The sequence below is a fragment of the Entamoeba dispar genome, genomic scaffold (assembly GCF_000209125.1).
Source record: "Entamoeba dispar SAW760 scf_1105229463765 genomic scaffold, whole genome shotgun sequence".
In the NCBI taxonomy this organism is placed as follows: domain Eukaryota; phylum Evosea; order Mastigamoebida; family Endamoebidae; genus Entamoeba; species Entamoeba dispar.
The window spans coordinates 63,662-77,170 of record NW_001855856.1 but is presented as its reverse complement, the minus strand read 5'-3'; the positions used below and the strand labels follow the sequence as shown (position 1 = coordinate 77,170).

General features: G+C 23.4%; 9 protein-coding genes across 9 annotated transcripts in view, besides 24 other annotated features; 4 read left to right on the top strand and 5 right to left on the bottom strand.

Annotated features, from left to right (window-relative positions):
• Positions 1-71: 71 nt before the first annotated feature.
• On the bottom strand, positions 72-781 carry EDI_201580 (uncharacterized protein; the record flags this gene model as incomplete). Its single annotated transcript, XM_001741459.1, has 2 exons — positions 72-85; positions 136-781. The coding sequence occupies 2 exons, from the start codon at positions 779-781 to the stop codon at positions 72-74; spliced, it is 660 nt and encodes a 219-aa protein (XP_001741511.1).
• Positions 782-924: 143 nt separating this feature from the next.
• Positions 925-953: a sequence feature (AT_rich).
• Positions 954-1,074: 121 nt separating this feature from the next.
• Positions 1,075-1,111: a sequence feature (AT_rich).
• Positions 1,112-1,196: 85 nt separating this feature from the next.
• Positions 1,197-1,264: a microsatellite.
• A 50-nt stretch (positions 1,265-1,314) lies between these two features.
• On the top strand, positions 1,315-2,436 carry EDI_201570 (uncharacterized protein; the record flags this gene model as incomplete). The annotated part of the gene is made up of 1 exon (XM_001741458.1): positions 1,315-2,436. One exon carries the CDS (start codon positions 1,315-1,317, stop codon positions 2,434-2,436), a length of 1,122 nt encoding a protein of 373 aa, XP_001741510.1.
• Positions 2,312-2,361: a microsatellite.
• Positions 2,437-2,542: 106 nt separating the features above from the next.
• Positions 2,543-3,346, top strand: EDI_201560 (uncharacterized protein; the record flags this gene model as incomplete). The annotated part of the gene is made up of 1 exon (XM_001741457.1): positions 2,543-3,346. The coding sequence occupies one exon, from the start codon at positions 2,543-2,545 to the stop codon at positions 3,344-3,346; it is 804 nt and encodes a 267-aa protein (XP_001741509.1).
• Positions 2,809-2,890: a microsatellite.
• Positions 3,217-3,365: a microsatellite.
• Positions 3,366-3,370: 5 nt separating this feature from the next.
• EDI_201550 (uncharacterized protein) lies at positions 3,371-4,365 on the bottom strand (the record flags this gene model as incomplete). The annotated part of the gene is made up of 2 exons (XM_001741456.1): positions 3,371-4,219; positions 4,264-4,365. The coding sequence occupies 2 exons, from the start codon at positions 4,363-4,365 to the stop codon at positions 3,371-3,373; spliced, it is 951 nt and encodes a 316-aa protein (XP_001741508.1).
• Positions 3,963-4,004: a sequence feature (AT_rich).
• Positions 4,202-4,257: a sequence feature (AT_rich).
• A 35-nt stretch (positions 4,366-4,400) lies between the features above and the next one.
• Positions 4,401-4,493: a microsatellite.
• A 106-nt stretch (positions 4,494-4,599) lies between these two features.
• Positions 4,600-4,682: a sequence feature (AT_rich).
• Positions 4,683-4,895: 213 nt separating this feature from the next.
• Positions 4,896-4,934: a microsatellite.
• A 19-nt stretch (positions 4,935-4,953) lies between these two features.
• Positions 4,954-5,033: a sequence feature (AT_rich).
• A 44-nt stretch (positions 5,034-5,077) lies between these two features.
• On the bottom strand, positions 5,078-5,730 carry EDI_201540 (heat stress transcription factor C-1, putative; the record flags this gene model as incomplete). The annotated part of the gene is made up of 2 exons (XM_001741455.1): positions 5,078-5,572; positions 5,632-5,730. The coding sequence occupies 2 exons, from the start codon at positions 5,728-5,730 to the stop codon at positions 5,078-5,080; spliced, it is 594 nt and encodes a 197-aa protein (XP_001741507.1).
• Positions 5,603-5,624: a sequence feature (AT_rich).
• Positions 5,731-6,354: 624 nt separating the features above from the next.
• Positions 6,355-6,375: a sequence feature (AT_rich).
• Positions 6,376-6,691: 316 nt separating this feature from the next.
• Positions 6,692-6,728: a sequence feature (AT_rich).
• Positions 6,729-6,756: 28 nt separating this feature from the next.
• Positions 6,757-6,794: a sequence feature (AT_rich).
• Positions 6,795-7,045: 251 nt separating this feature from the next.
• Positions 7,046-8,017, bottom strand: EDI_201530 (uncharacterized protein; the record flags this gene model as incomplete). Its single annotated transcript, XM_001741454.1, has 1 exon — positions 7,046-8,017. The coding sequence occupies one exon, from the start codon at positions 8,015-8,017 to the stop codon at positions 7,046-7,048; it is 972 nt and encodes a 323-aa protein (XP_001741506.1).
• Positions 7,253-7,280: a sequence feature (AT_rich).
• A 142-nt stretch (positions 8,018-8,159) lies between the features above and the next one.
• On the top strand, positions 8,160-10,250 carry EDI_201520 (uncharacterized protein; the record flags this gene model as incomplete). The annotated part of the gene is made up of 1 exon (XM_001741453.1): positions 8,160-10,250. One exon carries the CDS (start codon positions 8,160-8,162, stop codon positions 10,248-10,250), a length of 2,091 nt encoding a protein of 696 aa, XP_001741505.1.
• Positions 8,507-8,581: a sequence feature (AT_rich).
• Positions 8,605-8,679: a sequence feature (AT_rich).
• Position 10,251: 1 nt separating the features above from the next.
• Positions 10,252-10,371: a sequence feature (AT_rich).
• A 75-nt stretch (positions 10,372-10,446) lies between these two features.
• Positions 10,447-10,513: a sequence feature (AT_rich).
• An 806-nt stretch (positions 10,514-11,319) lies between these two features.
• On the bottom strand, positions 11,320-12,363 carry EDI_201510 (uncharacterized protein; the record flags this gene model as incomplete). The annotated part of the gene is made up of 1 exon (XM_001741452.1): positions 11,320-12,363. One exon carries the CDS (start codon positions 12,361-12,363, stop codon positions 11,320-11,322), a length of 1,044 nt encoding a protein of 347 aa, XP_001741504.1.
• Positions 11,632-11,745: a microsatellite.
• Positions 11,750-11,874: a microsatellite.
• Positions 12,339-12,449: a sequence feature (AT_rich).
• A 263-nt stretch (positions 12,450-12,712) lies between these two features.
• The window catches only part of EDI_201500 (UDP-N-acteylglucosamine pyrophosphorylase, putative), a gene marked incomplete at both ends in the record, with an annotated part of 1,200 nt that continues 403 nt past the window's right edge, over positions 12,713-13,509 (top strand). The window contains one exon of the mRNA XM_001733502.1: positions 12,713-13,509. This exon is cut by the window's right edge and continues 403 nt beyond it. Coding sequence (XP_001733554.1) covers positions 12,713-13,509 — 797 coding nt within the window.

The following is a 13,509-nucleotide window of genomic DNA, read 5'->3' as shown; positions in this document are numbered from 1 at the left end:
GCTCACTCAAGTGATAACAATCATAATATCCATTTTGATATTCAAAATTTTTAAAAGTACATGTACAATCATTATCTGGTATTATCTTTAAAGGACAAAGAGTAATTCGAGAATATCCATCAATATCACAAATACTATACGATTGGTATGTTGCAGAAACCTTTCCAGAAATTGGTGTTTTTATAGTGGTTTTTATTCCTTTTGTTGAGTAGTGATATGTACACTTTGGGGTATAGTAATTTGTTTTGATTGTAACAGAAGCATCTCCATCGATAAGAAGAAATGGAGGAATATTTTCTTTATAATCTAAAATAATATTTTCATGAAAAGTATCATTGACTGTAAAATAAACAATAACTTTATGTAGCATAAGTGTTGTAGTTGATGAGTCTGATGCAACTCTTCCTCCCTGATACAAAGTAGAATATTCAGGAATTCCATCAAGGTCAAATATATAATTAGTATTTGAATATTTTGACTCTCTCCAAAAGTCTAAGTTTAGTACCTTCCTTCCATTTGCTGTTGAAGGTTCATGTTTAAAATAAAAATACTTATTTGGTGTATCAGCTGTGTCATCAAAAAATAAATAATTTTTGGTTGTATCAACTCTATCAGCACCACAACAATCATTAACAAATAAGAAACAATCAGTTTTATTTGACTCGACATAAGTTACATGTTTCCAACCTCTCCATTCTGACTGTGTTGGATAATTACATGGTGTTCCGAATTTAAAGGAAGCTCTATCTGTAGAAAACTCACACCAATCACCAGAGGCCATTCTAAAATAAAGTGTGATTATGAAAAGAACAACAATGTTATTATGTGACATTTGTTGATTTTTACTAAATACAAGTTTTATTTTTTGGAAAGAAACAAAAATTAAGGTGAGATTTCATTATGAAAATTTCTTATTTTTGTTAGTAATTTTATAATTAATTTTATAATATTTTCTTTTTGGATTTGAAAATTTAAAATACTCCCTCCAAATAATGTTTTTCTTTTGTTCTTTGATTCTTTATGAAACTACACTACCAACATTTTATTTTTTAAGACCTTTTGATGGTATTCAACAAAATTAAAAATATCGAAATTTATATAAAATTAATTACTCTATGGTTTTGTCTTTGTTTTTACTATAACATTTTATTTAATAGTTCCAATTAAAATTTAAAATGAAACTTCCATTTTTCTTTTAAAAAAAAAAATATTAAAAACACAAATAAAAAAGGAATAACAAAAAAGAGAGAAGTAAAAGTGAAAACCCTTGACAGGATAATTATCTCGTTAAACTGGCTCTTGTTATATTCAGAAATGGACCCAAAACAAATATTCAAAAACGTATGTGAAGGAAATGATTTTATCAGTTTTAATGGAGTTATTTCAGTTATAAAAGATGAGGATAGGTATTGTGATGAAGTTCCTGGATTAGTTGGATTGTCTTCATCATCAGATAAATTTAATCAACAAACATTTGTAGAGACACTCAAGTTAATCAGGAGATTTAATAAAGAAGTAAGTTCAGTAACAGGGGATAAACAACGTACAGAAATTAGAAATGTTTTTATGTTTAAAGCAATTAGTGGAGGGGGAGATGGACCTATTGATGGACAGATAGTTGTAGAGAGGTGTAAAGGAGCAGCAGAAAAAGCTAAAAGTCTCAAAGAAATAATAAAAAGAATAGGACAAAAGGCAGAGAAAGAAGAAAAGATTGATTTAATTAAATTTCAAGAACTCGCAAATGAAGAAGAAGAAAAAACAACAAGAAGTTGTATTGGTACAGGAGATCAAGAAGAAATAAAAGGAATAGATAAAATTATTCAACACTTTGATTTAATCAAAGAAGAAGGTAGAAATAAATTAGGGTATCAAGAGTGTGTTGAATGTCTTGAAGCAGGAGGAATTAAAGAAGTGGATAGTATTTTTTTTATTGAAATTACAGATATTGAGAATCAAGGAGAAATTGAACGAGAGGAGTTCATTAGAAGTAGTAAATTAATAGAAGAGTATTATAAGAATATGGGAGAAGAAACAAAAAATAAAGAGATAATAGATGAAAAATACAAACAGATATTTGGAAGACTTGTTTTTAATTTAGTTAATAAGAAACAAGAAGAAAAAGTTTCTAAAGATATTATTTGTCAAGCAATGGATAAAATAGTAGGGAAAAAGATTAATGGAAGACCAGTTCAAAGTATAGAAATGAAAGGAGAAGAAAAGGAGTTAAGTGTTGAAGAATTTATTGGGTATTTAAAAGATGAAGAAGAAAAGATTCCAATGAGTAGTGAAAGAGAGAGTGAGGAGATTTTAAAAGAACAGGAAGAAAGAAAAGAAGAGAAAAAAGAAGAAAAAGAAGAAAAATATGAACCGAGTAGATGTACAGTATGTTATTTAAGATGTATCTTTGGATGTATTGAGAATTACTGTGGGTATTAATAATAAATAAATTGAAAAGAAATAATTTGGGGTTTAAAGAAAAATTTTGAGAGAGAAAAAGGGGTGGAGGAATAGGTTAAAAAGAAAACTTAATAAAAAGTAAATAATGGAATTAACAAAAGAGAAAGTATTTATGTTTTCTGAAGAACGAGAGAAATTTAAGAAATTTATTAAAGAAGTTAATAAAGAAGAAAAAGAAGGGAAATATTGTTTCTCAGGAACAGAATTTAAATTTATTAAAGAAAAGGCAAAGAATGAAAGAGTAATAGAAGGATTAGATACAGAAAATGGAATATTACATACGTTATTATATAGAATGAAAAATGGATTAAGGATGAATAAATATTTTGGAATATTAAGAAATATTCATAGAATACAAAATGAAGTAATAAAAATTCATAATAAATTAATAGAATGGATTGAAATAAAATATAATAAAGAAGATATGATAAAAGTTATTAATATGATTATAGGAGAAATATTAATGATAAATAATGAAAGAGAAAAAATTAAAAAAGTAGTTAAAATAATAGAATGGTCAATGAATATGGGACATGATATAGTAAATAAAATAATATTTGAAACAATTGTTGTTAGATTAGATACTATTTTACAAACAAGAATAAGTGATTTAAATAGAATTTATAGAGAGTTTCAGAATCTTATTTTGAAATATTCAGATGAAGAAATTAAAGAATTAAAAAAATTACCAAAATATCTTGGAGAAGAAACAGAAGATTCAAAGAAAACAACAGAAATAATATTAGAAAATGTAGTTATAGAACAAAGAAAAACAAATAAAATTCAAAGTCAAATAATTACAAAGAAAAGAGAAGAAAATAAACCAAAAAAAAAAGAGAAAGATATTAAGAAAAAGAAACAATTAACAAAATTATTAAGTAAGATGTAAAAAAAAAAAGAAAAGAGAATTTATTTAATTAAGAAATGATTCATCAAAATTTGTTTTTAATTGTAAAAGATTAAGGTCTGTATCAGGACAAATAAATACAATTTTTCTAAGTGAGGTATAACCATCATATAAAATTGCTTGACGTACAGCAGAAAATACAGAAATAATACGTTTAGGTAATTCAGAAGTATCTAATTCATGCATACAAAAATATAAATCATTAGTTTTACAACGATGTAAATAAAATATAAGATTAGAATAAAATCTTTGATTCTTTGATGGATTTTCTAAAATAAAAGGTTGTTGAAATTTACAATGAAGAATCATATTATAAAATAAATTACTATGCATAGTAATAAAAAAATCACCATATTCCATAATTGAATGTTTTTTATTAATTTCTAATAATTGATGATTATAACTTCCAAATAATACATCATATTTTGCAACAGTAGCAATTTGTTGTTGAATAGAATTATGATCATATCTTGCTAATGGTAATACTAATGCACTAATTTTATCATTAAATAATGATTGGATTGAATTATGTCTATTTGTTGTATTACTAGGTATTTCTCTATCTCTAAACAAAGCTAATTCTGAATGAAATTCAATCATAATTTTATTTTGTTGAAATTTTAATTCTAAATTAAAAAAACATTTTTCACTATCAGGTTGTGGAAGAGTAATTGGAACTACTTCTCTTGAAGGTAATGGTTTTGTTTTCATTAAATATTTCCAAAATAAAAGATTAAATTCTTTATCTGTCTTACAAAGATATTTTAAAGAATCAAAAATTTGAAAAAGTGTATGTCTATGTTGAACTGATGTAGTAGCAAATTTAACATACAAAGGAAAATATGTTAAATAATTCTAATATTATAAATATTAATTCAATAAAATAATAATTACCAAACATATTGTTCATCAAAATTGAAATAAATATGATTATCATCAATATTCCAATCATTAATAACATCATCCCAAGTTAGTGGGATAAGATTTTGTTCAAGAGTCATTTTGAAGTATCTTTTTAGTTCATATAATTTTAATAAAAAATAAAAAATATAATAAAAATAAAAATAAAAACCATAATGATAAAAAAGAAAAAAAAGAATAAAATAAAATAAAAAAAAGAAAATAAAAAATAACATGAGACTCTACGGTTATTAATTTATATGAATTAATAATAACCGAGTTCTCAGACATAAAATAATCATATATACAACATTTCAATAATTATGAGTAGTTGGAATATATGATATAATTTTTTATTTATTAATAAAATAATTAAAAAAAAAAACTTAAAAAGAATTTTAATATTAAATGAATAATTCTATTACATCACCTCCTATTCAATTTTTTAAAGAAGCATTATTTCATGAATGTTCAATTAAATTAAATGATGGAACAATGTTCAAAGGAAAAATGACATTAATTGATGGATTAATGAATATTGCTCTTGAAAATGGAATAGAATATAATAATGGAAATAAAGACAATGAATATCCAGAATGTTTTATTAGAGGAAACAATAGTTTGTAATATTAAATAAAATTAAAAAGAAATAAAAATTAATATAAAAATAGTCTGTTATATTTCAATAGATTAATAAAATTATTTAATTAATTTTTCAAATTTTTTTTTTTTTTTTTTTAATATTGAAAATAAGAAACAAAAAAATAATGAAAAATGAATTACAATTCAAAAAGGAGGATTTTTTTAAGTTTATTAATTCCATGTTATACCAGTTGAAGGAGGATTTCTTTTTTGTTGTTGTCCATATCTATTTTCATCTTGATTAATAAAATAAAGACATTCAGTCATTCCTTGCATTTGTTCTTCCATTTCATCAATTCTTAATTTTAATGAAAATAACATATTATTAAGTTGTTGTAATTGACTTGTTGTTGATACACTCTCTTTTTGTAAATCTTCTAATCTTTGTAATAAACTACGATACATTTCTGCATTTTCTGCCTCTGCACGTTTAGGTTGTTGACGTCGAATTTTAGCTAATAATTCAGGATGTCCTTCTTTAAAAAATGGATGATGAAAACATTGTCCAAGAGGATGATCTACTTTATGAAATCCATAAATATTTAATTGTCTTACAAAACTACTAAAATTTGAATGTTTAAAGAACCTGGGAATAACAGTTGATGCTAGTTGAACTGATTCTAAGACAACAAATCCAGGTCTATTTTGTTCTCTACTCCAACAAATCTGTTGAATTATTTATTATTGTTTGTTGTCTTTTATTAATAAATAAAAATTAGACAAACTAAGTCTTTAGATTTTTCATCATTGACAAGTTCAAATAATTTAACAATAAATGTAGTAGGTGTATTATCATTTTGTTCATTTTGTCGTATCACATTCATTGCTTTTATTAATTATTTGAATTTCTTAAAGTTTTACTATATTTTATTCCTTATTTTTCTCATTATTCCAGAGGCTTCTGATTATTTAGGAAGAATTATCTATTCTGTTACCCGATGCTAAATAGAAGCTCCCTCATTAATTTCTGCTATTTTTTCTACTTGAAGAACTTTGTAGAATTTTGTTCTGTTCTTACTTTTTAGAAAAATTGAAATTAACTTTTTCTTAAAATTTTCTTCTTAAACCTCCTTAAAACTTATTTTCTTTATTTGTTTAATTCTCTCTTTATTCCCAATTGATTTCTCTTAAATTTGGTGCTTTTGTACTGTGCTTAATTTCATTCTCTTTAATACGTTCTTCAAATGTTTTTTGTTTCTTCTTTTCATATTCAATTAATCTTTTTAAATTCTCATTTTCTTCTTTTGCTATTTGGATCTTCTTTTCTAGAATTTCAATTTCTTCTTGTTGTTCTTTATTCATTTTCTGCTTCTCTACTGAATTCCAGTTCATTATATTTTTTATTCATTAATCCTTTCTTATTCTCTTCCTTTTTTTTTTCTCTCTCTTAAGAATATTTTAGTCTACTTATTTATTATGTTATGATAGTATGTTAATTTTCATACTTCATTATAATTTTTATATTTTATCTTTAACATATTCTATCATTCGCATTACAAATTGATTTAAATTCTCATGAAATAAAACTTAATATCAATATTTTGTTTGTATTTTTTTTTTGAAGTAAATGATTATAGTGAATTTAATTCAATACTTTGATAATAAATGTGTCAACAAACTTATTTTGTATGAATTAGTGTAGAGATTTGTGGATTTATCTCTTCTAAAGAAATTCAATAAAAATACTGTAATCAGATAATAACCCAATACTTATTAAAAACAAACTCTTTTCTACAAAACTCTTAAAATGAATGGTTATTATAATAAAGTCAGAAGAGTTTATTCAATTATTTTATAGTATTTATTATGAAATAATAAAAATGAGAGTGTGTATACTTTTTACTCATTACATTTTATAAAATTATTTAAATTCTTTGTTTATTTTAATGGAGTATTTTACAATAACTATCTTCAATTAAAAACTATACTTTTATTTTGTCTTTCTATGAAGTTGAAATATATTATTCTTGATAATATTTTTATTAGTTCTTCACTATTATTGTTTATATATTGATATAATAATCATAGTGTTGATTAAAAATTAAAAGAATGTTGTTTTAAAGAATAATGAATTGTTCTTAATTCTTAGATGAAACACAAAGTATTTTTAATTTTTATAGTCAAAATAACTTGAAATAATTAAAGAACATCAAAGAAATAATCTAATGCTCCTCCAAAATCATGAAATAAGACAGACATATTGTATTTATCAGCTAAAGTTAATTTTTGTTGAATAGAATATGGTGTAGGATAATTAGAATAACAATAATCATCCATATATCTATCACTTAGAAATGGGGCTTCAATTGAATGTTCATGTGATGCAGGATGATAAGTGATAGTGACATTTAATTTTTTAATAAATCTTAAATATGGCAAGTTTTGTAAATGAGTTGTGCTATGTTTACAATACATTTTACCTTCAAAATCAATAATAAACCCACCATTTTTTTTATTTCCTTTAAAATGATTTGAAATTTGTTCTTCTATCCAAGGCATTGGTTGTAATGGTTGATATGCTATAGATGATGGATCAAAATATTGAGTGTCAATAAATACTGCATCACAAAGATTTTGATAAGGAATAACATCTTCTCCCAATGGAATAATTTTGTATTTTAAAAATTTTTGTGGAAGATAATTGATTATTTGTTTTGTAAATTCCATTGGGATAGATGAGTCAAATAAAATACCATCATATCCTATTATTTGTTCTTGAATTTTATGATATAATTCCATTGAAAATATTATAGAGTCCATTTCTGTTTTGAGAATTGCAATTTTCTTTGATTGAATAGTAATGTCTTTGTATGGATTTTGATCCACTACACTAATGATATTATTAATTGTTTTAATCATAATATAGTCAAATGCAATTCCATCAAATAAATGTGCAAATATTGGTAATGTAATTGGATTTCTTTCATGATATCGAGTCACATGAGCAATCATTGGTATATGATGATATTTAGGATGATTGCTATATTTCATATGATTTTGGATAATAAATTCTTTTGTTAAGTTGGAGGTAATTTGAATAGGTTCTTTTACTAATACTGGGGGTGGGTATGCAAGTGTATGAATAACAAATATAATCAATATGAATATCATTTCTTTATTATTTCTAGATTCTTTTTTTTAAAAAAAAAAGAATAAAGATAATAGAAATTCATACAAAATATGGATGATTGGAAATCTTTATTTTCTATTCATAATCTTATTGAAGATGACAAGTCAAGTAATTAAAAATTTAATGAATTTTATCATTACAATAACTGATATCGAAAAAGTCCAGAATGAAATCCAAAAGAATCTACCACTCATTACAATAGAATTATGTCAACGAGATACTCATCATAAAACAAAAGAGTTATTAAGAAATACACATTTATTAGAAAGAATTTATATTTATCTTGAATCACATCCAAATAATATTAATTCATTGTTATTAGAAAATGCATACCATTTTAAAAGATATCCAATTACACCAACATTTATAACTATTGAACATAATGATCTTCAAGAAATTTATTATAAAAGATTAAGGTTTCTACAAATCAAATTATTTAATACTTCACTTAAATCATATTCAAAATTACCAATTAAAGAATTTAGAAATAAAATAAAAGAAATAGAAAAACATATAGATATTATAAGAAATATATTAATAATATTCAAATTGATTGATGAACAAGAAGATATAAATAAAGAATTAATGATAAAAATATTTGAAGAATATTTCATAAATGAAATTAAAGTTAATATTTTAAATTCAAATGATGAAAGTCTCTATCCAGATGAAGAATGGATTCAAAAAGAAGAATATCCACAAGAAAGTTTACCTATCTTAACACCAAGCTATTTAGATGAATTTGATTATTTATTAAGAAATAGTATTTTGTTTAGAAAAGAAACATTTGATAGTGCAATTGATGATATTATGGTAGAAATAAATGAAATTAGATTTAGTACAACTAAAAATGGGATTAGAATTAAGAATTATGGAAAACATACTCTTCCATTAATTGAATTTCATGGAAGTGAAATCGATGAAGAAATTATTATTGGTAATAATAAAGAAATTAAATGTTCATTTGAAATTAATTTAAATGATTCAAGTGATGAAACAAATCAATGGTCACCATTTAAAAAAGAAATAATTTTTTTAGTTGAGTTAAATAATGATGGAGAAGTTAAAAGAATTAGAGGAGGAGAAATTTTAGAAATCAAAGACAGAGACAATAAAACAAAAGATTTTCAAGGAACATTTAGACGAATTGAAATTCAAATGGAAAGAAAGAAATATCAAAAAGATAATCAAGAAAATAAAACTACATTTCATATTATGATTTGGAGAAATAAAGATGTTGGAACATTTAAAAGAATTCTTGAAAATGTTCATCAAATTATTCAACAAAAAAAATTTGAAGGAATTAATGAAGAAATAAGAAATAAATTATTAGGAATTTATCATAAAGAATTGATAAATAATGAAAATAAAATTGAATTAAAACAAAATAATCAAGAAGAAGTTATTTGTTCAGTTTTAAATAAAGGAATTCATTTAATAAAAGGAAAGAAAAATACAGGAAAAACTTATATTACAAAGAAAATTGTAGAAAAGTTAATAGAAAGTAAAAAGAAAATATTAATTGTTAGTCATTCAAATCAAACAATCAATACTATTATTAAAGGAATAATTGAAACAGGAGTTGAAGATAATATAATATTAAGATTAGGACATGGAAAGAAAGAATTAAAAGAAATGACAAAAATTGATTTTAGTAAGAAAGGAAGAGTAGAAAGAGCATTATTAGAAAGAATTAAAATATTAGAAGAATTACAAAAAATTGCTATTTTATGTAATATTCCTGTTCAAAATGTTCAAAGTTGTGAAATGGGTTTACAATTTATTCAAATATTAAAGAAACATAAAGAATCTGGATTAAGTGAAATTCAAATAAATGAATATGAAAATAAAATTAAAATGCTTATTCCACTTGAAATTTTAAGAGCACAAAACCAAAAAGAAAAATATATTGAACTAAATTATTGTCAAATTATTGGTGTTACTTCAACTTATGTCACAATGAACTTTGATCAATTTAAACAACATTTTGACTATGTAATTGTTGATGAAGCAAGTCAAATGTTAGAATTAGAATTAGGATTACTTATATTGAAAATTGGATTAAATGGAACAAAAACTTTAATTCTTATTGGAAATGAAGAAGAATCACCTGTCATTATTCATAATAAAGAAATAAGTGAATATACAAAATTAAATGAAGGATTATTTCAACGTTGGGCAAAACAAAATCAAACTCTTGAACTAATACCATAACATTAATAATACTTTCTTTTTTTTCTTTTAATTAATAAACTTCTTTTAATACAAAAAAACACAATACATTTGATATTAAAATATTTAACTTTAATCAATTTGAGAATTTAATATATTTAATCTATCCATTTTCTTATTAAACTCTCTTTTAAAATTATCAATACAATTCATCTAATTTTGTTTATTCTAATGAATCTATTAAATTATTAACTTTATTTCTATGAAAATCATTTGAATATTTATTTATAAATAATCTATATAAACCATTATTCTCTTTAACTAGACTAAACTCAAACACTTTTAATTCTTTATAATGATACATTACTTATTAATAACTCATTGAAATTAGTATAAATATAATAACAGAATATTGATATATTTGATTGAATTTAATTAAATATTACTTATCATTCTATCATATCTTCAGTTTGATTAAATAAATTTTACAATCAGCATATTTCAAATAAATATTAAAATCTTTAGCAGAATCTTTGTTGATTATTAAATTAGTTTTAAACTGAGCTTTGTGTCATTAAATAGAATAAAAATTAGTTTTAGATATTCCAAAAATTAAACTCAATTCGAATCTCCAGTTCACTACATTCTTTAATCATTAACACCTATTAATTATTATATCTTGTATTTCTTTTATATTGATATGATTAAAATTCATTTTCTTTCATATCCCATGTTATAATCATCATGCTGAATTATCAACAAAATCTATTAGAATCTTCAAATACATCAATTTATAAATAACAAACTTTCTGTTGAACTCAGAGAAAGAGATTTAACTATTGTAACTCAATGTCCAATCATTCTTTATGAGAATTAATTAATACACCCCTTAATAAAAATAAAGAAAGCTGGTTATACTTATAAAACTGAAACCTGTTTTCCAAGTAAAAAAACTTAACTCTATGTTTTTAATTGATAAAGAACACAGATTAAACAAAATCAAACCATTTCTCAAACTATTAAAAATACTAAATGTTTCATAATTATTTTTATTTCTAGAATAACAAAAAAGGAAAAAGAAGAGAATGAATTATCAAATTAACTTGATAATTTAATAACCAAAGCTAGGCATTGGTGGTAAATTTTTTTTCAAATATGGGTCATTGTTTTTGAAAGTGCCAAACATATCAGGATTTAAATATAACCCACGGACATAAGGACTTAATCTATAATAAGGTCTTCTATAATAATAATAAGGTCTTCTATAATAATAATAAGGATTTGGAATAAACCTTATTGGTGGTATATAAATTGGTAGTATAGGTTGATACATCATTGGAGGTACTGGTACTTGAGGGATTTGTCTCATTAAGTCGATTGTAGATTCTAATTGATTCTCTTTGATTTGTTTTTTTGAAGGGATTTTCTTTTCTTCTTTCTTTATTTCTTTTTTAATTTCTTTCTTTATTTCTTTTTTAACATCTTTTTTTAAATCCTTTTTGACTTCTTTCTTTAAATCTTTCTTTACTTCTTTCTTCAAATTTTCTTTTTTAACTTCTTTTTTGACATCTTCTTTTTTAACAGCTCCTTTCTTTGTTTCTTTTTTTGTTGTTGTTTTGACTTCTTTTTTAGGTTCTTTCTTTACTTCTTTTTTGTTATTTTTTTTACTTACATATCCAATTGGTTTTGCAGTATGTACATGTGGACCATCTTCTTTTAATTTAAATTCTTCTGGTGATTTATTTACACGTTTCATTGCGGCTTTAACTTCTTTTTTTGCTTCTTTAACTTTAGGTGAATCTTTTTTACAATTTTTTTTTGTAACTTTTGTTTTTTTCATTTCAATTTGATCATAAAGTTTTTCAAGATTTAATGCCTTATCTCCAACTGGAATTTCCTTTGTATATCCTTTTTCTCTAATCAAATTAAAAACTTCATTCTTTAAAATTTCTAATTTTTGAGCGGCACCATCAAAATTTGATCCTTCTCTAACTTTATTTAAAATAAGATCAATCTCATTACTATGATTTTTAATTGAATCTCCAACAACCGATAACTTATCTCCAATCTCTGCAATAATAGAGCTTACTTCCTTTTCTTGTTTTTTAGTTAATGGTACTGCAAATGCAGTTATTATTAAAATAACAAAGAACATTATAAATTATTTTTAGTTTTTTATTTTTTAGTTCTTCTTGATTTTTAAACAATTAAATTTTCTAGTTTTATTAAATTTAATAAAAAGAAAGTTATCATAGTTAAGTAGTTAATGATTTATTGTTAAGTTCAGTTACTTGAGTTAATAAGCATACAAAAGGATAGTTTAATTTTTTGTGAGTTAGTTTTTGTTAGTAGTTGGTATAATTTGATATTAAGTGAAAAGATATAGCTATAACTAACTTCCATCATAATTTTTTTAGTTCTGAAGAAATATAACGAAGTTTCGTTTTGTTAAAATCTAAAAGAAGAGACAAAACAATAACCATTATGGAAAACTAAAAATTCAAATGACTTATCAACCAGTTGATATAACTACCAACACTATTCCTGTTACTAAAGAACATTATTATCGTGGTTTAGAATTAATTAGTCAAGGAAAAGCTGCATTAATAACACTTGCAGGTGGACAAGGAAGTAGACTTGGATTTGAGCACCCAAAAGGAATGTTTGTGTTACCATTTGAAATACCAAAATCAATATTTCAAATGACGTCAGAGCGATTATTAAGACTTCAAGAATTAGCAAGTGAATATAGTCATCAAAAGAATGTAATGATTCATTGGTTTTTAATGACTAACGAAGAAACAATAGAAGAAATTAATAATTATTTTAAAGAGCATCAATACTTTGGACTATCTTCTGAACAAATTCATTGCTTCCCACAAGGAATGCTTCCGGTTGTAGATTTTAATGGTAAAATATTGTATGAAGAGAAAGACAAACCATATATGGCACCTAATGGACACGGAGGATTATTTAAAGCATTAAAAGATAATGGAATATTAGAATTTATGAAAAAGCAAGGAATTAAATACTCGGTTGCACATAATGTAGATAATATATTATGTAAAGATGTAGATCCAAATATGATAGGATATATGGATTTACTTCAATCAGAAATTTGTATTAAAATTGTAAAAAAAGGATTTAAAGAAGAGAAAGTTGGTGTTTTAGTAAAAGAACAAGAAAGAATTAAAGTAATTGAATACACTGAATTAACTGATGAATTAAATAAACAATTACCCAATGGAGAATTTATTTATAACTGTGGACATATTTCTATTAATGGTTATTCAACATCTTT